Raw genomic sequence first — 23,301 nt, 5'->3', positions numbered from 1 at the left:
TCATTATGACTCAAGACTGATTTAGATCACACCCTGCAGTTTAACTAAGGTTTTATAAAATCTCGGTTTTGATGGATTTTCGAAACTGAAACCGGGAACGAGACTGGAAAGTCTTGCTCTTGGTCTCGGTATCGCAAAACCCTCATTTCTAAACAGAAGCGAACGAGGATGTGATCCAGTTTTGTCTGAGGATAAGCTTAAAGTTACTGAATTTTCAAATCTTGCTTGACCTAATTTATATTCAAAAACTTACATTGAGTTGTTTTTATATTAAAAACTAGAAACTTTCCTTTGCAATTCTCTTTGTGAGATTTTTAAAAATATCAGATTTTTTTGTAAATTTTGTTTAGTAAATTTGAGAACTTTGTGTATGAGTGGAGCATAATATCCACTTGGATGAATGATATAATCACTGTTCCTTACACTTAATTCCCAAAAACATCCAAAAAAAATCTCATCCTTTAATACCACTTTAGTTTTAAACTACTTAGTAATTTGAAACTAATTAACATCTGAGAAGACTATTATTATAATTTATTGATTCTACATACTTTGATAATTTACTTGCTACTAAGGTTATTACTATTTGTTCTGTATTACACACTGATACATTTGTTTTATATTCATTCTTTCATGATTTGACATTGCATTGATAGCTTTACACATAGAAAATGTAAAAAAAAGAATTTGGGATTGGTTTTTGAAGCACGTGTCTATACTATGGATCGAATAGCACTTGTCGGTTAATTGATCTAAGATCCAGCATCAGGCCAACATGATTCTGCCATTAGAGTTTGAGTTACGGCAGACTAAAGTTGGATTTTTGATCAATTAACCGAATTGAGCTGTTCAGTTGGAGGTATGCATCCTCACATCTAATGTTGAAGTGTCTTAACCTCAAAATTAAATGCTAACTTTCAGTATAACCACTCCACAACCAATCATATCTCAATTTCTATTGAATGAACATTCAGAAAATTTAAATTTCATAAATCCTACTAAAACTACATCAAATTATCATATAATATCTCTAAGATAGTTGATAAAATAGTTTAAATTTTCATAGAAAATCCTAAAATAAAGATAAGGTCCTACTGTTCACTGATGATTATTTAAATACTGATAGATATCCATGGACAAAAGTAGAGGAAGAATTTCATCGTGAGAGAAATTATTTACATAAAAATGACAATGAAATTGGAAATGAAATTTTTTCTTATAAGAGAGACAAACACACAAATATAATAAAATTAATGAAAAAAAAAAAATTTCAATTTGTACACAAAAATCTTTACGAGCAAAAACAATCCTCAACAATCATATGTGGAATTGTACCAAGTATTATGTTTAAATTTGCATCAAAATACAGTAGTTGCATTGATGACATTTTTCGAGGTGAACAGCAGGGATTCGCTGCTGTACTTAACTGCACGACATGCGTATGTGCATACTTTTGCATAAATGCAATTTGACACTCGCCGGCACAATAATTTGCATCGTATCGTTTTGGTGCGATAATCCAATCCCATCCAAACTTTTCAAAATCCACTGTTAATGGATGTCGACAACAGCGATGCTCCGTGCTGTCTTTTGGACAAATCAAGTGACTGCGTTTTGTTCGCCTTTTGCGCTGATCTCGTGGAAGAATGTCGAGGTATGGACGCTGTAATGAAAAAAGGGAAATTATTAATTTTAAATTGTTTTGAAATCAAAACCATCATTTATAAATTTTGGAATTAGTGCCTATTATATCTGATCATTTAGACTTGAATCAATTATTCCAAAGCCTCTGGATACTGAATCTATTATTCCAGAACCTCTGGATACTGAATCTATTATTCCAGAACCTCTGAATACTGAATCTTTCATTGTGAAATGTTCTAAAGGCTACAAATAGTCTTGACAACAGTCTCATGGTGCTTTTTCTTCTTTTCTACCTTAAGACTCATTTTCTCAATCTAGAAACTCACATCAACTTTAAAGAGATAGCAACTTTTTACAACAAACACGTAGTGATCTGACATATCGTTGTGATTTATTATGTACAATATCAGTCAATATTTACATTCCGCCAGTCATGTACTCAAGTCAAATAATGTCGAATGGCTGGATGCAACAATGTTGCTGGCAATGCCCATTGATCTAATGAGAGCAATTAAGAGCACTTGGCGCATGTAAGACTTTTGATTACACTTCAAGTATTTTTTTATTTATTGTCGCCGACTACTTTCATTTGTATATGTTAATGACTGACTGTGCTGATGTGGATTTTTCCGTCATATGTGAGATTCATTCCTATTTTGAATATTGATTTTGATGATGATTTGGTCTTGTATATGATATTTTTGTGACATCTTATATTTTTTTTGGGTAGGTCAGGATTGCAATAGTCATCATAAATATATCATTATTTAACGTTTTGGCACACGACTTTGGATGTACTGTTATTTTAGGTTTCTTATCAGTGATTTAACTAGAATGTTGTCAGATGTGAGGCTGTATTGAAGCAAATTAATAAGTGTGCATGTTATGTAGGAGTAAACAGGTGTTGCATTGAGTATTAGGATTACATGTTGTTTTGAAAATATTGATTATCATTCTTTAAGGACTATAACTGGCACCTATTATATGATAACAATGAGCTTAGTTGCATATTTTGTATAAATCATACTATGTATGGACATCTTCTGATTTCATTATTTAAATGGTAGTTATGGGGTAGCCCAACACTGAAATGATGTCATCAAAACTTATAGTTACTGGCTAGGCCACAGCCAAGACTATGCACTCAAGTTTGACTCTTAAATAGAAAATCGTAGATTCCACATGACCAGCAAATTAGGTAAGTAAGCATACCCAAAGATGTACCTTATCCAAAAGGTCTACACTCATGTGCAACTAGTATTCAATTTCCAGGAAGAAAATACAAACGTAGAAAACAAATTTGTGAGTAAATTTTTGAGATTCAACAAAAAATCCAGTTTGATAGCTGAACGTAGTTTGAGTTAAGAATTCAGTCACTAAGGGCAAACAAGGAATTATTAATAGCTACTTCAATTAGTCTACAGAATGATGTAAAAATTATTTTATGCTGACTAATGAAGTGCTAATCTTAACTCATCTCAGAGATTGCAGTTGAAGTAATTGAGAGTAAAATCTAGTAAAACTTACCTTAAGATTATTTCCACCATCAAGTGATACAAAATTATGCGATAGCGCTGACCCATCCACTGATGATTTAACTTTAATCACAATCCCATGAGTTGTATTGTGTGAATGAAACCATTTAGACACCAATGTGGTCACATTAAGTTGCAAATATTGTCCATCGCCCGTCTCTGGTATCGTATAATTTGGAAATACTTCAAATAATGCCGTATGTCGTCCAGTCTCTAATGTCTGATGAATCTCAATGTCAATTGCCGTCAAGTCATTGGGAATGTTCTTGGAATTCAGAAATTTTCGGCTGTTTAGAAAAATGTTTAATGATGCATGCACGACTGCATTATTATTCTCTTGACTCTCATCGAACGTGAATTTTAAATAATTTTTATGGCGAGCTTTCGATGCGGCTATAAAGAGAGTAAGAAAAAAATAAATACAAATAAGTAAATTGAGAACGAGAAAAAAAAATAAAATTTGATATTTTTTTTAAAGGATGCGAAAAAGATTTAACCTTGAACTCTATTTCCAGTTCACCCATTAATCGCGATACTTCTTCTTTATTTTCCTTCTTATTCCCAACATTATTATCATCATCATCATGCAATCTTCATTTCTTTCACTTTATGCCTTATTCTTTCTGATTTTCTTGTACAAAATACACAAATGCACACGAAAAAAAAAAAATAAGAACACACTCAAAAATTCACACAAATGCAATTCTGTATTTGTGGATTTGTATTGAACTGACTCTGCTTTTTTTTTATTCTCATGTGATCGTCATGATGATGAAGGCTTTTATATTTTTTTGATGCGGCATAAATCAAACGAGGAAGAATGACTTCAAAATTGGAGAATAGATTATTGTGCTCATTATTAGATCATATTTTAGTGCATTTTTGTATACTTGTTTGGATTTGCTTGGTTGCAAATATTCTAATTTTAATACATTCGGTCAGCTTGAGTTTTAAGGTAAAAATTCGAGATTCAGGTATCTTCACACTAGTGTCCTGAGGCTAAAGTGCCTTCATACTTGAATTTTGAGGTTCAGGTGTCTCAACACTAGAGTTTTAAGGTTCAGGTGTATCCACATTTCAGTTTTAAGATTTAGGTGTCTTCACATTAGGGATTTGATGTTGAGGTGTCTCCATACTAGAGTTCAGAGGTTCAGGTGCCCTTACACTAGATACTTAGAGGCTTAAAATCCTAAAATTTGTATTTATAAGGGACATGAGACCAAATCTATCCTAATTTGTATTTCACCAAGAGACTGAAATTCTAAAAACAAGAAGCGTGGCTACTAACAGTTTTCGAACATGTCCAACCTTAAATATATAAAGTCATGCAGAACATTCTCTTGAGAAATTGAACAGTTTTATTATAAAGTCCATTAAGTCAATTTTATTGGTCATCAAATGCACATTCAGAAGTAAATTTATGTCTTATTTAAATTGTGAATCCAAATGACTTAATCGTACATGCAAATTGCCTCCTCAGAATGTATAAAATTATTTCTGTCGATTTTTATTAAGACATTACCATCTTAAATATTGCACAATAAGCAATGAAATTTACTTTGTTGCATGCAAAGGCTCACCTTGCATTTAAAAGACAGAAAAGAAAAAAAATCTCATAAAAATCCACACAAAAAAAAAATTAATTTTTCTAGAGCATCCACACACATTCTTTATTCCATCCTTCATACTCACTCATTATGCATACACTTCACGCAAGTAAATCAATCGATGAATGAATAATTCATTTCAAATGACATATATCGACTGAGATTGATAAATAAGCACCTTTTACATTTAATTTACATCGTAAATTTTTATTGATTTTCTCGCTTTTAAATTTTTTAATCGCGGAAAAGAAAAAGAAGTGCAACGCGATGTGAAGATAAATGAAATGCGAGAGAGACAATGTAGGGAAAAATCGGATATTGAATCAATTTTCATAAATTTCCATGTTATGCAATTAGTGAAACTTAATTTGAGATTTTGAGATGCTAATTTGGAATGGCTGGGCAACTGTAAAAATCAGCGAAAAAGCGGCGATGGTCTAGTTGATTGGGAAGTCGAGCAGTCAACTCAAAGGTCCCAGATTCGATCTCAGAGAAAGTCTAGTTGAATTTGGGTGATTTTCTGTTGTTCTAGTCACTCCAACTCGAATTATGTGATTAACTGCACAAATTGTGGTTAAGTACGTTGAATTGATATATCCTGGGACAAGCAGCATACATAGTTGGGAAAACAAAATGTCCATTAGGACAAAACCGTCACCACGACCAAAACCCATCGTCTTCTAGAAGGCAAAAGTCAAATCGGCAAGACAGCGTCTCAAAAACGCACCAAATGTATGTCAAATAAATGTAAAAACTGCGTTTTATCCATATCACCAAATCCCATCATTACTTGCCCTTTACTCCTTCATAATAAAATGCACATAAAATGATAATTTAGAGAAATTTCTTACTGAGAAAAAATATTGCAAATTAAATTAATGTACATAATTGTTGTAAATTTATGAAATTACAATAAATTATTATATCTTGTAACTCACATTATGTTAATCATTTTATCAATAAATACATTTAATTTAATATTAAAATTATTATCTTGAAATTGAGACCTAATTGAATAATTTGTATGTAATTTAATTGTTGAATTAATGAAGTAGAAAGCTAAGTGTGCAGATCGTTAGGTTTGGTGGTCATTTGAGCTACTTGAGAGCCCAGTGAACCTTTGATAATCAAACTCAGTCAAGTACTTATCTAATGTATAGCGCACTTTCAGCCACACTTTTTTATTAATAAAAATAGAATCGCGTACATATTTCATTGTTGTATACATGAATAGTAAAATGATGCAAACTAATAAAGCTAGTAGCAAAATGCGATGAAAGATGAAGTGCCATAAAAAAAATTTAATTCAACTTGATGAGTGCAATAAACAATATTGTGAGATGCAAATCCAATAAAAATTATTGTAATGTGATAGGTTTAAGGCTTGCGATTTGCAGTTTTATTGGACTTTATGAGTCGTTTATTATTGGTTTTATGGGAAGTTTCCGAGACTTCAATGCAGTGGTGGACAACCTTTTTTGTGACACGATCCACCTCGACTGGAAGCCATGACCAAAACCACTTGACATTTTCAAAATATTTCAGTACCACGTAAGTGTGCCGCAGCACATTGGTGGCCCACCACTGCTTCAGTATGATGAATCACGATGGTAACCAGTGAACTCTTGGAAGACAGACTTTGAGTCAGACTTAAGTTTGACTCATTAGCTGACAAAATGTCTAGTGTATCTTCTAGCGGTATACCGTGATGTCACTAAATACATAGTTGGCGTCCGAGAAATATGCCGGGTTAAAGAATAAATTAAAAGACCATCCAAACATCCTCATCCGAACGATGGCAGCACCACAATCAGAAGCAAGTCATCATCTAATCTAAATCGCTTAAAGATCATTCCAGATGCACTTTCTTCAAATTAAAGTCATGCTTCATACTACGCATTTTACAAAATTTGTCATTTAATATCATTCCTTATTACATCATGTCAAGACGTGCTCGATGTACACAAAACACTTCAAAATCCGTAATTCTTTAAAGTGGATAAGCAACGACTAATAATTTATGTTGAAATTTAAATAATTTTGACTTCAAAGACCTTTTGATGCTATGATAAGGTGGGTTATGAGGGGTCATTGAAAAAAATATTTAAGTTCTAAATTTACCCTCAGAATACCATGCCAAATCCCGCCACTACGCCTCTGTTGCTCGAACAAAAAATCTCTAACTCACTCACTCGATTCTCGATCACATAATGCAATAATGCCGACAAAAAAAACTACAACGTGAAGAAGAGCGAAGCAAAACGCAAAGAAAGAGAAAAGAAGGAAAGAAAGAAAAACTGTTGCGCCTCATTAATATTGCACATAATGATCTCTTTCGCATCTCATGCATTATTAATAAAATGCCGCGTTGATGCTTCTGATTGATGATGATGAAAGATTTCACGAAAAATATAATAAAAGTAAGATTTTTTTTTGTTGGTTAATAAAGAAAAGAAAAGAAAGAATTATGGAATGGAGAGAATTATAATTCTGGGGGTATGAAGGGGTTTGGTGCTAAGGATTTCGACAAACTTAGGTATTTGAATGAAATGTTTCTAATTTCTAAATTTAGTATGCAGCATGATTTGTCTTTCTTGAACATAATAGGTGACAGGTTATCAGGGGGCTGCCCCTGCCTACCATATCATAATTGCGTTTACAGACTCCATTTGAAGATATGGAACTGATCACAATGAATTCAGAAATGATCGAAAATATCAAATATTGTCAAATTTAGATTGATCAGTTTCAAACCCCTGGATTGAGATACAAATGGGTTCATTGTCATGTATAGAGAATTCCTTAGTGAATCCGGAATGTTAAGAACTCAAGTGTTAAGGACTTCAATTAAGGATTCTTCCTTTATAAGTCTTCCCAGTGACTTTAATTATTTCAAAATTCCAGTTAAATCCTTTTTGCATTTAGGGACTAGAGATAGAGATGTCTATCTACTAAATCTAATCTAAACATTTTAATATACATCTCTATCCTTAGTCACGAACCAACAATTTAATATCAAAATTCAAAAAAACTTCATAAACAGCAATAGGAATCAAATTGAAATTAATACAAGAAAACATGCTTGCATTTTTTGTATTTTGTATCTTTAACACATAAATAGGATAACCATTTGTTAGGATGACCATTAAAACAACCATTAGGCCTGACGTAGGATGTTTGATCAATTATTGTTTGGTTCATGATAGAGTTTACTTGGCCATACGGAATTTTGTATGGCAAAATTGTATTATGTTTTCAATTCTGAAATTAAATTGTACTGAGTTCCGAAATTAAACTCGGTTATTCATTTCAATCCTAGGATTGAAATCCTTAATAGTCACCCAACTCATGAAGCAGTTCCATGTGAGAATTTTTGTACATATTTCTTGTTACTCTTTAATTTTTCATATTTTGTAGCCTTTTAAAACTGAGCGGAAAAAAAATAGTTAGAAAATGTTTGTTTTGTTTTAATGTTGATGATTGAAATTTTAAGTATATTGTGTTTTGAAAAAATGAGAGATCTTTAGTGGGTAGTACACGTGTTAGCTGTAAAGCTTATTTTTAATTTTGAAAAGGAATCGATGTGATTCACTATAGTGGATTTTAAGATTTTATGAAGAATTTTAAAAGAGCCGGTAAAATTGGATTAGTCAGTAGTTGTTCAATGGTTTTTAGTCGATTCGGAACCAATAAGCTTGGAAGGTACATTAGGTAGAGGCACATTACGAAGGCCTCTAATTGAATCGTGGCTCTGGCTCCAAGCAAGATTTGATGAAATCCGGCCTGAGACGCTAGAGTCATTGCACCCTAAAACAGGATTTTGGGTCATTTTTATGCCATGTGCTTTTTAGCGAAACAGATTTAAATTCAAATTTTACTGAATAATACGTAAATATTTCATCAAAATACACAATACCCCCAAAAAATATACTGATAAACTCAACTCTTTTCGAATAAAAATTCTTACTCATTGATGATCACCCGTTACTCACGAAAAGAATATGTAAATTAAATTTCAATCCTACAATAAAATGAAGAGCAGAAAGAGAATGAGCGGCTAGACGACCTCACAGACATCAAATGTCTTTGACTTGATATCAGTTGCTTTTATTAAATTTGATTGAATATTTGTGATGCAAATTTTTGTTTGATTTAATTGCGGTTAAAAAGTTTTTTTTATATGGACAGTTTTGAGAGAAATTTGAAGATGAATGCTTGGAAATTATGATTTTTTGGGATAGGTTTAGGGACTGGATACTAGATTATAGTATCTGGTAATTAGATTAACATTGTCCTTAACAAGGAGACACTTATAAAAATTTGACAATAATTTTTTGACTAGTTTTGACTCAATATGACACAAAATGCGCTTTAGTCCAGATTGATCACTTCAATACTAGTTTATTCATTTAGCAACATTGTGATGAATTATCGACCCATATACAGATCATGTGCACATAGTATATTCAAGTACTCATTCAAGCCTCCAAACAGTCCAAAATTCTCAACTCTCAATTTTTTGATACTCACAAATTCACCTAAAATGCTCGTCCTTGGCAGCATCTCGCAAATACATTTATGAATGAGATAAGACTTGCAGATTAGATTGCAAATGAACATATGAAAAAAAGAATCTTATTCTTCATTCATCGCTCCATTTAATCTGAAATTTCCGTGATTATTTCTTTTTATTCACTACTATTTGCCGCATGTGATAAGCAAATTGATGATGAATTTGTTCTTGAAGTGAATTTTTTAAAGAATTTTGGAATTTAGTTTTGGTTTTTGGGAGTTTTTGATGATATTTGGTCAAACATAACCTCAAAAATCTCAAAAATAACTTCTGAAGTTTCAAACCTTACCTAAAATCCTCAATCATAACCTCAAAAATTTTAGAAATAACCTCAAAAATCTCCATCATAACCCTAAAACCCCAAACATATCCTCCAAATTCTCAAGTATAACCTCAAAAATCTAAAATACAATCTGTAAGTTTCCTTATAACCTCAAATGATTGCTTGCCAAATTTCCACAAGATTCCCGCCAAAAGTCCACGTTCACGTTCATTCCCATCATATCATTGTCCCTTTGATCTCATCTAAATAAATAACGAAAAATTACTTTCAATTTTGGAGCTCAGTAGGAGCTTCATAAAAAATTATTCATCAACTGCATTTTGATTTATTTTTGTATCTCATCTTCTTATTTAATTCCCACTTAAATCTAAGGAAAAAAAAACTTTTTTTTAAGAAATGAGAAGAAAAAAAAAAATAAATTCTAAGACCAGTGACCTCTAAAAAATATTGAGCAAGGGAGACTTTGTAACTCGATACTTTTTGCATCAAGAATGGTGGTAATAAAAAGAGAATGGATGTTAAATAATTAAGAAAAATTAGATAAGGAATAAATTTAGACTGGATTTGATGTTTTAGAGCGCATTGGGTTGTGAATATGCTTAATTGTGATTTTCAGCTAGTTTTTGATCATTTTCTATCAAATTTCAAAATTTAGTGTCAGTTCTGGTCTTTTGCTGTCAGTTCTGGTCGTTTGCTGTCAGTTCCGATCAATTGCTGTCAGTTCCGATCATTTTCTGTCAGTTCTGGTACTTTGCTGTCAGTTCTGCAGTCAGTCTTCATTGCTGTCAGTTCTGATCATTTTCTGTCAGTTCTGGTCCTTTGCTGTCAGTTCTGATCGTTTGCTGTCAGTTCTGGTACTTTGCTGTCAGTTCTGATCGTTTGCTGTCAGTTACGTTCAATTCCTGTCAGTTTAGACTATTTGCTGTCAGTTCCGGTCAATTGCTATCAGTACTAGGTCAACTGATGTCAATTCAGACAATTGTCTGTCATATCTGAAGGTCACATTACTGTAAGTTTTGGTCCATTGCTGACAATTCTAGGTCTTAACAATTGAATCATCACCCTATAATACTCCAAAACCCACTCGCCATATCTGCATCATAGCCCCAATCCATCTAGAAATCTCTACATCCTCTAAAAAATGCAGAAAAAATGAGATCAACAGTGATTTTAATTCCTTCATTATCCACGGTACCCATTAAGATTTCATCCAAAATGCAGATTTTTTTCTCTTGATCTTTCTCACTCATTCCATCTCTTTCTCTCAATTCCCAAAAAAATTTCCAGACTTTATCCAGACGACTTACTAAATTTATATATATTTCGTATCGTAGACGAAGAGGAATGAGAAATACACAAAAAAAATGACTAAAATAAAAGCAGAACATTGCAGTTGTACGGGAGAATGAGAAAAAAAAAGTTCTTCGCCATTGAATGAGGTTTTTGACATTGGGGCCGAAATAAACGAAAACTGGCAACAAAACGTACGCGATAAAATATTTTTTTTTTTCGTTTTCATGCTGATCGCACGAGGATGCAAAAATGGCAATTAATTGAATTTAATTGATACTTTTTGTTTTTTGGGCGCATCAAAATTATTGAAGATGAATCTGATCTGAATAAATTTTTAATGACTTTTCTCTTTCGTGATACAAATGAAAAAAAGAAGAAAGAAATGTCAAACAATTTGACATTGGATGCTGAACTCTTTTGTTTTTGCTTTTTTTTTTCATATACGAAACTGAGCAATGATCAGCAGTGAGGAACACAATTTAGTTTGAATCATTGAGAATTGAGAAATTAGAGCAAATTTTGTGCCTCTTAACGGAAATAGCTATTGAATGTACATAGAGAGTTGACGTCAGCTTAGTATTATAGGCTCTGTAGATCGAGACCATGACTTCCGAATTTCGAGTACTGGTCGGCTTAGGTGTAAGTCTCAGCCTCAGTCTCAGTTCTTATTTGAATTTACAATCCCAAGGACAACCTGTCTAATCAATCCACCCTTTTGAGGGTGACAAGACTATCCAATTTGCCAGTGTTTTCCCAAAACCCTCAAATTTTAGCATTCCATACACGTGCTGCACAGGAAATACATCAAGAATCTACAATCTCACATTTCATCACTTTATATTATTATGTAATTCAATTTGAGTCTAATAAATTGAAGATGTCATAATATGCCACGCATCGCACGCACAGTAAATTGAGTATTAAGCATAAGTGTGTAAATAAAGTATGAAAAGATGAATGGGTAATGAATATTTATATGAATTTGCATGGACGCACTTTAATTTTGTGGATTTTTTGAGCTGATGATTTTTGATGATAGTTTGTTAATTGTGGACGCAATTTTAGAGTATGCATGCGGATAAGAACTCATTTTATAGCATAGATCAAGAGTCAAGATTCCAAGAATTTCAATTTTTAACCTCATGTACCACAATTATCAAAAGATACATCACACCTTATTAATCATACAACTAATTCTACATCCTTAATTTTTTACTTTTTTAAGTCATGAAAATAAATAATAGAAAATGTTTCATTCATCAAAATGTAATCCTCAATATGTCTTCATATCCTTTTAGCACATTTTTGTATAAATGTGTATAATAAATTGTTCGGATGGTCGGCATCAAAAAAAGAAGTTTTTTACTATAGATGCCAGGACTTTTGGAGTTAGAACTCAAAAAAAGAAGCCTCCACGGAGTCCGGACTCCATTGTCTGGCGGACTCCAGACGCCTCAACAATTAAGTCCTGTCAATTTTGACAAGAACCACACAAAATAGTCAAAGATTATCCCAAATAGTACACAGTGTTGTCTTGGACAATGCTAAATCGACATTTTAATGGTAAGACGCGAAGTAGCCATGACGATGGATTTCGACCCATATTTACGACAAAGAATGAAGTTTGCTGCATTGTGCCACTCGGATACAGTTTTGAGAACTGAAAATGCGCTTAGGACACTCCATAAAAACTAGGACATTTGAAATTAATTTTACACTCCTAATTTGTATTTCTATTCAGTAATGCAATGAAACTAATTTCTTCCTTCTTCTTCTCCTTCGCTTCCATTCATCACACGTCTTTTAGTCTATTCACATCGTTTTTTTTCTTCAAATTGTTACACAATAGCGCATAATAATAGCAATCAAATGATGTTAAAAGAAGTGAATAGAACCAAGAAAAGAGTAAAAAAAAAATCGTGTTGAGAAGGATTAAAAAGGTCAAATTGATTCAGTGGCAGGTGTTGCTGCAGATTGGGAGCTAAATGATGATGATGAAAAAAAAAGGCAAAATGCAGTTTCTAGCGCGATTTATTGTGTTCGATTTGAGAGGAACAAAACTGGTTTTTTTAAAATAAAATAAAAGAATAAAGGAAGATTGAAACGAGAGGAATGAAGAATGTGTGAGAATATAATAGCAAAACAATGTGCATGAGATATTGGATCTTTTAGTCTGCTTTTGATTTTTTCCTTCTTAACCTGCTTTAATCCTTCAACTTGCTGCAATAGTTGAGAATGAAAAGACGTTGAAATTTTGATGCTAAAAGTCAATTTAAAGGTTTTGGTTCGTGAAAACATTGATGTTATTAATTTTGGAGATATCCACGGTCATAGACCAGAGTTGGTAGGACTTTAATGGCAAGCGTCTTCACTGGATTCTAGGGCTAATATCTCTGGTGGTGAAAATGTACTGTACAGATATACTTTGTCTTACAATGGCATTGGAAATCGGCAGACAGACGACAACGATAGACTCAGCTTTAGGTGCGACCTGAGATGAGCCTTGGATCACATGCTATCTGTACGACCAGAGAAATAAGTGATTAAGAGCCCAAACTAACCAATTTCTGCCAAATCTGCTATTGAAGCTGCATTCTAGGATTTTCATGAATTCTGTGCCATTTAAAAATATGAAATTGTTGCAGACTCATACCTGACCCTCAAATATACCAATAAATGCCAACACACTCCATTTCCACACCCACAAATATGTGTTATAAATTTTTTAAAATGCGATTAATTGCAAAAGGTCCATTATAGGTTAATGATTGCATATTTAATACGATATTGTGGCTACAATGTTGTACATTTAATCGGATTTCCCATTCTCGATGCATTTTGCCGTTGATTTTTGTACTGGTCAAGGTGATGAAATCAAAAAAAAATTATTCATTTTCAATGAACGGACTTAAGGACTTAATGACATATTTGATGGTGAAATTCAATGAAATTTTTAAAGTCCCATAAAATGTTGCAGGCTTATTGAAATTCAAATTGCAAAATTTATCAAATTTTATTTCAAAAAAATTCCAAAATCATCAAAAAATAAATATTTGCACGACAACTTTGTAACCCAACTCAGGAATACATGAGTCATGTGGCAAAAACATTATTTTTTTATCGGATCCTCCTTACATCATCGGTTAATGTGAATGTCACTACAAATGATGATCATGTTACGATCGTGATTGTATTTATGGTAAGGCTTGTGGCGCATGAACAGAAGTGAGCGGAAATTTGATGCGAACATAAATTTTTTGTTTACTTAAAGCATTTTTTTATTGTAAAATTATTGTTTGGAGTAATTTTATTTTGGGTTTACAATTACAATGGAAAATTAATGTGATTGGATATGACGACATTTGAGGATTAATTTGAATATTGGCAGCGTGTTAAGGTTTGATTGAAATTTTGTGGAATTATTGAGTTTTTTGCCTTAATTTTACCTTCTGACCCTTTCTTGATTCCCAAAACCAAGATCCATATCATCAATCTATCCTTCATACAGTCAAATTAAACGTCTATTCCAAAAGTCTATAAACTATTTTAAAATAGTAAGAATTACTCGGAATTTTTTCCTCAAACTTCCACATTATGTGAATTAAATTCACAAAAGAAACACTACAATTTGCATTTTTAATGAAATGGAAAATAAATAAATAAACAAAAGGTAAAATTACGCAAATTGTAATAGAAGTCGTTAAGCTATTATGTGCAGGGGTGGAAGAGATTCTAACAAAAATAATGTTCAAGTTTATTTTTTAAGTAAAAGGATTGTCAAGGAGTCCGGACTCATAAAGGCGTCTACACAAAATCTGATCTTCGATCAGTATGTAAACTCCTTCACAATCAAGTCCTGACAACTGTTATTGAAACATTAAACTCAAGTTTGGTGTGATCCTAGTGAAATTTGATGGTGTTTGGACTTACATTGACTTAAGAATGCGAATTTAGACGAGTTTTAACTTGAATGCATCTAAAAAATTGATCGAAAAATTCTAGATTTCTGGTCAAAAATCTACTCAAATTTAAATCTTATTTTTACTGCAATGAATTATCAAACAATAATTTCAGGAATGCATCCAAAATTCAGCCAAATTTTGATTACCCTAACAGACAAAGAACATGCTCTAATGGTACAGAAAGATCACTACGGTACGTAAAAGCGGTATCTTTGTCTGTTAGGGATGTCCCCATGAATTGCCAAAAAGCAACCAACCAAAAGTACTCATCAGCATCACTCATTTCCCATCAAACATTACATAACATCCATTCAACCCCACACAATGTCATTACATTGTAAATGCCAAAAAACATGAAAATAAACCTTTCTCATCACCTTTTACACATAATTACATGAAATAATTCAATATTTTCTTATTTTTCCAATTCCTTTCAACATTTTTTTTGCTTCTGCTGCCTTTAAAATTCATTGCATTTTGTGTAACTTATCGTTTTACAGTCGCTGACCATGGAAACTTAAACCAGAGCAAGCAAAGGTGATTTAAGGAAAGTATTAAGTTGTGATGAAATTTGTCAGAATTTTTCAGAGGATGTCGTCAAGAAATATTCAAAAATTTACCAAATTTTGTTAAAAATTTGCAATTTTTATCAGAATTTTCCCAAAATTCATTTCTACCAAATCTCAATGTTGTCCAAAAACCCAATCAGAGTCCCCATAAGGGACTTTAAAAACAACAATAAAAGAGAAATTTACGCGCACGTATCAATTTATCGCTCCTTTCCCCCCTTTTTATTCAGCTTTATGCTTATATATTTATCCATATTATTCGCATACGGCATAACCATACGGCAACAACAATACCACAACTACTGCGTACAGTGCACTTTCGATGCAAAAAAAAAAATTCAAAAACACAAAAAAAGGCATGAAACATTGAAAATTGCACCTTTGAACTAGAGTTCGCAAAAGTGTAATTTAAAAAAAAAATTGAATATAAAAAACTACTGCCGTACGACTATATTTCACATTTTATTGATTTTGCATGTCATTATCCGCACTTTTGAGTATTTTTTTTTTGTGTACACGTACGTAGTTCGAGTAGATATTTATGCAAAAATAAGAAGTGAAATTTGATAAAAAAAAAGGGGAGAAATTAGAGTTTTTTTTTTTTTTGAGAAAACAGGGAAAAATGAAAAGAAAGTTTTTTGCTATTTCCAATCGATTCCGTACACGAATTAACTTTTTTTTTGTTTATTTATTCTGGTGGTCGTCTGGTGAAATTTAGATACTATTATGAACTTTTATGGGAATATGGTGAGTAGCATATGAAGGATAAGACTGAATATACTGAGGATCCTGTTAAGAATTCGTTCAATAAGTAAGACAATTTTCATCAATCTTTAATTGCTTAAAGTCTCTACTTCTGCCAAAATATTATTGGAATCGATACTAGATTTTACCGAATCTGACTCAACATCAAAGTCACATTTGCCTTGAGATAGTAATTAACTACCTTTTCTACACCTTCCTGAATCACTTAATGTCATCAAAAGATTCATCTCCAAGTGCACAAATCCGTTAAATAATCCAAAATCTTACTAAAGTACAGCTATATAAGAATTTAAGCCGAATCCGACACCAAGTCAGAGTCACACCTGTCTGGGGTTGTATTTTAGACCGATTAACAGAGATGTGCTTTTCGGGTGTAGTTCAAAATCTCCCTCAAAAATTGTCACATATGTCAATCAACCTGTTAGGTTTCATCACTCACTAATCATCACAAAAACTCCCCCTTCCATCTCGTCATGTTAATAAAGTCAATCTTTGGACCATCAAGATCACTTCAGTTACATTGACGCGTTAAGAAAAAAAAAAATTGCAAACAAACAAGAGATTACACAACAAAGTAAGGAAAAAGAAGAAATTTCCTTCATTCCTATTTTAGCGATAAGATTAAATTGCGACAGCAACTGACTCAGTTTTACATTCAATCATACGTTTGCATTTTATAGATTGCCACATGCAAATGATGTTGTTTATTTACAAATATTTGGGAATTTAATGATGGAATTTCTTGTGGTTTAGGTAGTGATGTGAGGTAAACAGATTACCCATGGACAATTGCCCTTTGGTTCTTTACCCCAATGGTACACTAACTCACTTGTACAATAGCCACCTGGTACGTTAACGATCGTATACTCTGAAGAGAGTCGTAGCTATCAAAAATGGTCAAAAAGTATTCAAAGTTGCATTGATGATACCTGATAGCTGATTATGACCCATTTTTGTAGCAAAAAATGCAGTTTGTTGCATTGTTTCGTTCAAGGGTACTTCACTGCATCGACAACAAGACATGAAGCTACCTTAGCGATCACGTGAAGATTGATTTCGTCCCAGTTTTAATAAATGATTAAATGACTGTTTAGAACATCCAATTAATATGAGATCATCTAATTCTTAAAGATTTAAAAGTCAGCACTGAATACCCTAGTCATATTCCTAACTCCTTGCATCCTATTGTATAATTAATCCCAAAAATAAAGAAACACTTTCGTACTCACATTTTGGAAACGCATAAATTCTATTCTCAACAGCATTGTACTGCACATCCTCAGTTTGTTCAATAATTTGATCATGTCCAAAACTGTTGGGATCATCTGATTGATACTCATAATTCCTATAATTTGGTTGTTTATTCGTGCAGTATTCAATTGGCATATTCATCTTTTTACAAAGTGTCTCGAGAATATGTTCAGGCACTGAGTGTGTCTTAGTCACATTTGGTGGCCTTTCAATCCCAAGTTTCATGAGGAGTGTCTTTTTAAAGGCATCAAGTGCCTCAGTTTCTTTAGCTTGTCTGTCTAGACATGATCCAGCGCATTTTGATGGTGAACTTGTTGTTGGTGTTGGAAGCTCATGAATCTCATGATGAACAATTTCATGGCTAGTTTGTGACTTTTTAGGATTATATTTTATTGACTGTTCCTGATATTTCCTCGCTATTTCCTCTTGATGATGCGGCGTCCCATAATCATCAAATTCTTCACTCTCATCATCATCACTCGGTGTCGATAAATCATGCGAATCGTCAACAAATTTCTTCATTTGAATACTACTCACTGACGATGTCTCAGCATGTGACAAACTATGTACGCAGGATACAAATCCAATGAGTAAAATGAGGAGTAATTTGTGACTGAAAAATTTTGTTGAATTTTTTCGATTTATTTTCATTTTTCTCCTTTTACAATGACATGAACTGAGCTGAGTATCCTCACACTGCACACTTACATCTGTATTGACTTTTTGTATATAACTGTGGGTCATGTTTACTTCAATCATTCTCACACTTTGATTATTTATAGTCAGATAATCAACAAAGCTATTAAAATTCTTTTTGCACTACTTTTTGAGGACTTCTGACTGATGATGACTTGGTTGTGCCTTTTAATTGATATTTTTTTAAGGTTAGAATAAGTTTCGATTTTCTTTGTAGAGACGAGAATTCAAGAAGTTTTTCAAAATGAAAGTTCTTGAAATTCTCGATTCTAATTGAAGTCCTGGAGGATTTTTTTTATTATTTATTTGTGTCACTGGAATGAGAAGAGATGGAAATGAATTAAAATTTAACTAAACCGACATTTATTTGAAGTTTCAATTAAATACTGAAATTTTGTTTGTCAATTTTAAACTAGAATTTAATGCTTCTTTAATGGACAAGTCACAAAATTTGTAAAAAATAATTCAATAATCGTTTAAACTTTGTAATAAGACCAGCAATAGATTTGAAAAGCATTGTACAGTAAGCAAGGCTTCATATCAAAGCTTAGTTTGAGTAAATAAAGAAGTGTTATAGATAAGTATGCACCCATAAATATTTTTTTTGATGAACCAGTTCAAAAAAGTAATTTTAAAATTTTTTTAAAAAAATTATTTTAATTCCAAAATATTTTAGCACTTTTTACCGAAACCTTAACATATAAAAATGCCGGTTCAGAGCAAATGACTAAGATTTTCACAATGTATGCATATTTAAGAGACATTCACTTTTTAAGTTTAATAAAAATCAAAATTCACTAACAAAATTTCAGTAAAATCCTTCAAATTATGATCAAAACTTACCTAAAATTTAACTTAGTTTCAATGAAAGTAATTTTGTAGTTTTCTTATTTCAAAAATTCTACGCTGAGAGGAACTCAATTTGTATATTTTTTTCACCTCGCAACACAGCATCAAAAAATGTTGCAATTTTTATTTAAATAACTTAATTCCTTTTTAAATGTAAATATGAAGCAACGACGATGATTATTGTGTTTAATTAGCTCCACAAAATCAATTCCTTATTTCTTTTCATGGAAAATTTATTAACTTTACACTTATAGCTAAAAATTATTATTTTTTGCTCTTAAATTATTCTCTTTATTATTTTTACTTTTTTATTTAAAATTTTTATTACTTTTACTATCAAAGAAATTTCTCTGGAATTTTTTGAATTTGTACTTGACAACGTAATTGACGCTTTTATTTTTTAAATGTAGATTTTTATATTTTACACAAAATTCTATTTTCACTGCACTTGTATTTTAATTTGAATTTTTTTGTAAATTTTCTAGAAATTTTTTGGTTTATTTTGCGATTTTTATTAATTTTTAGCAGTTTATTTTAGCTATTTTTACACTTAATTTACGCGTTTTGTCAGTTTTTGTCTATATGCTTCAACAAATCTCTTAAATTTCACAGAATTTGTAAGTCCTTATAGGCTAAATTCTCTACAGGACATCAAATCAACACTCACAAAATTGCAACAATCTGTAATAATTATTCAACTTGTTATCTCCCATTAAATTATGTTCTAAATTGCACGTACAACTTCAGTTCTTGCACTTTTTAATTCTTTTGGCTTTTTCTGTTTGTTTTGAATTTTATTTTATAATTTTTTCATTGGTATCTGCGTCTCTTCACACATCTTTTTTGCATAAATGTTGTATTTTTAGGTACTTTTAACTTGATTTGTGTCTTGTGGATTTATTGGGGATCTTATGTGTCTAGTTATTGAAGATTGTCCAAAATTTAAATAATTTGGTCACTTTTGAATTTTTAATTCAATATTTAATTGCAATTATTCACAATATTGCATCATAATAAGCACATTGCAGCTCAAATCATTTGTCAATATCAACAAAACTTATCAATTTTTAAGCTATTGCACCCCACAATGGATTTCCTTATTTTCACCTCGAAGCCAAATATTTTTTTAATTTAAATATTTAAAGAATTTTTTTGCATAATAAACGCAAATGATAATTTGTAAAAATTTGTCGATAATTGCACAATTACTTTATTCCACTTTTATTTTACATATCTCCTTAAGTTGAGGTCTCAAAAACGATGTTCACGCCACACACATGAGAGTAATTACGGAAAATGTTGCTTTCCGTGCACAATACACGAGAAATACCGCTGCATTTATGCTTTTTATTTTCGGACTCAAAAAAGTGCATGAATTAAAGTATAACAAAAAAAAAAAAGACGGGAGAAGTCGTTTGTACTTGGAGCACTTCTGGCGATATTTTTATTTAATTTTTTTTTATCGTTACTTTGACCTCAAAAGATTACGAAAAAAAAAAAATGTTTACTTTATGAAATGCATGAAATACACAAGAGTACGTCCATGCACACGCGAAAAATAAGAAGAATGCAACAGCTTCTTCTTTTGTTTTTTTATATCTTTTTTATTAAATTGAAGTTGCAAAAATAATCTTCTTTTTTTTTTTTGAACAGCACACAAAAAATTATATTTTTTTTTTGTTTTATTGAAAAAAATTCGCGATCCGACTTTCGGACGTATCCGATCACATCAACGGAATAATTTAAAATGAATCGAATTTCTTCTCGCACTTTTGTATGCCGTGCATCGGGAGAATTTTTTTTTTTTATTATTTCAATATTGCTTTACTTATCGCACATTGAAATGCGATCGAGAGAGCTCTTTGTTATGCACTGGTGGGGAACTGGTTTTTTTTCTTCAAATTTTTTTTATTTCTTTTTTACTTTTTTATACTTCTGCCTTTTTTTTATGGAGTTTAAATGAGGAACTTTCGTGAGAATGAGAGAATTTTTTTTTAGTGGAGTTTTGTTGTGGTTTATGGATAGTCTTAGGGGAGAATGAGAGTGAGAGTTGCTGATTGAAGTTGGACGGAGCTTTTCGGCGCTCTTTTTTAAGGCATTTGAAATTATTTAAATTTTTTTGTACCTATAAAAATTCAGAAATTGATTTTATTATTTTTTAGGAATTGATTCAACATTTTCATACTTTTTCTTGATTTATGCTTTGTTAAGGAAGGAAAAGGAGTCGTTTGTTTATTTTTTAATGCAGAAGATTGGCATTTTTATCCTCTTTCTCTCGTTGCATCAACATTTGCTCTGAAAATAATAAAATTTCAATCCCGAATAGCCAAATAGCACAAGTCGGTTAATTAATCTAAATTCAGCAAAGAAAATAGAGTCACGAGGGTCAGAGTTCACTTCATCATTAGCTCTTACAGAGGACACATTAGAAGTGTCAAACTTAATTCCTGAAACGTACCCAAATTCCTCAATAAAAGAATTGGGCTAGATGTGAAAATGTAATTATTGATATATTTATTTGTAATCACTCAAATTAAAAAAATATCCAGTTTATTCTCGAATTTACATTTTCTTGATATAGTGTGAATATGTCCGATTCCGTATTCTAGTCGATCCAATTGATAGTAATATAAATTCCTTCAAACTCTCTTTCTGAACCATAATAAGAAAAATTAAGAAGAAAAATTAAATTTTTAAAAAAATCTCCAAAAAATTTCCAAACATTCTTAAGAAATATTTTGTGTGTGTCTCTTGAAGAATTTAAAGAATTTCCTTTTAATGTAATCAAATGGCATAATAAGAAGCAGAACTAAAAAAGAATTTACGATCGCAGCGTATATGTTGCATGTTCACATCACCGCAGGGCAGAGTATGTTGCAGTTTATAATTTATGGGTGTGTTATCAGTGATAAACAAAAATTTGTTTTTATTGATCGTAACCGACCGCAAAAATGATTTGGATGCTAGCTATTTGGAAACATAAATTACATGTTTTTTGTGCATTGCATGACAAAGCTGCATTTGTTGTGTATTTTTCTACAAATTTAAATTACATGAATTTTCAACTTAATTTGATGATCCACAAGATGCAGCAATATTGTTATTTACTTTGTTGCAAATGTAAGATCATTTCTGACTTCTGCGCAGCTCATAGAAATAAAAAATTAAGAAAATATCAAGGAAGTGATTGTTAGATGCTCTGGAGCGCTACAAAGGCTAAAAACATTCAAATGTTTCATAAATGTTTCATTTTCCACTTTATTTCAGTTCTTTTATCCTTTTATATCGAAAATATCAAAAATTTGAATGAATTGTCATAAATTTTCTGTAGCCATAATTGGTGGTGAGGTTGAAGTTATAATTTTGACTCCCGAACCAACACCCCTCCTTCGAATACGCCTCTGACAATAACTCTATCTAACTTTTCTCTTCAATAATGTGACTCGAATAGGCAAGGAGCTAGGCTAGCTTATGAGAATGCCCACAAAATTGATCATACTTAAGTATATTGATTGAGTATACTTATGAGCATGCTCATTTAGGTGAGTATCCTCATTATCTCCTAGAGTGAAAGTGATCAAAACTGGCAAAATCCGAGCAGCACATTGCAGTGAACCACATTTTTTCGCTGTAAAAAATATGTCGAAATCAGATGTTTTGGGGACTTCTTAGCAACTTCATGTCTTATCATTAATAGAGCAACATGCCGGTCCCCCAGTAACCATGTGGTGTTGTGTGTTGTTCAGAAAATATAATGGATCATCCTTCCACATCCTCGTTCCACACAAGAATTTTATGTCCAATTCAGACGTACTTGATCAAATTGAAAAGATTATGTCGAAATTTATTGATTATCTCTTGAATTATTTTGACATATTTTGCATTTTATTCACTTATTATGTCATTGACCGTAAACAATTGGATCTAAAATGAATATGAAAATAAACTTTCAGATTATTGTCATTGAATAAAAGCTCAAATCATAAAGCATAAAATTTTCATCTACAAAAAGCTAAAAATAAGCTAAGAAAATATGAATTACAGCAGACAAAGCACAAAAGTCATTCGCACACTTAATACGATCACGTCTTCATGAATCCCAATGCACAACATTTCCTTTTATTACACAAAAAAAAAAAAATTATTCATTTTCTTAGAAAAATGTTTGAAAAAAGTGCGAAAATATTATTTTTTTCAGGTAATAAATTTTCATTTATTGTTATAGAAATCCACCTGTGCATCATAATTTATACTTTGCGTCATATTTAATATCG

The 23,301-nt window shown here is 31.7% G+C and overlaps 1 protein-coding gene across 1 annotated transcript; it reads right to left on the bottom strand.

The window, feature by feature from the left end:
- Positions 1-1,291: 1,291 nt before the first annotated feature.
- Positions 1,292-18,004, bottom strand: myo (growth/differentiation factor myoglianin). The gene is made up of 3 exons (XM_070648623.1): positions 17,461-18,004; positions 3,172-3,572; positions 1,292-1,663 (listed from the first exon to the last, which is right to left on the bottom strand). The coding sequence occupies exons 1-3, from the start codon at positions 18,002-18,004 to the stop codon at positions 1,292-1,294; spliced, it is 1,317 nt and encodes a 438-aa protein (XP_070504724.1).
- Between the last annotated feature and the right edge of the window lie 5,297 nt (positions 18,005-23,301).

Source organism: Chironomus tepperi, unplaced genomic scaffold (genome assembly GCF_022539635.2).
Source record: "Chironomus tepperi strain 1889 unplaced genomic scaffold, CSIRO-AGI_Ctep_v1 contig_408, whole genome shotgun sequence".
Classification (NCBI taxonomy): Eukaryota; Metazoa; Arthropoda; class Insecta; order Diptera; family Chironomidae; genus Chironomus; species Chironomus tepperi.
This window is presented reverse-complemented; position numbering and strand designations above follow the sequence as displayed.

Bases quoted from the DNA above. Each gene is read 5' to 3' on its own strand.
- myo (XM_070648623.1), bottom strand. From the start codon at position 18,004: ATGAAGAAATTTGTTGACGATTCGCATGATTTATCGACACCGAGTGAT. The intron at 3,573-17,460 runs GTGAGTACGAAA...CTCTCTTTATAG, and splicing joins AATTTATGCGTTTCCAAAAT to CCGCATCGAAAGCTCGCCAT. The intron at 1,664-3,171 runs GTAAGTTTTACT...TTTTCATTACAG, and splicing joins ATGGTGGAAATAATCTTAAG to CGTCCATACCTCGACATTCT.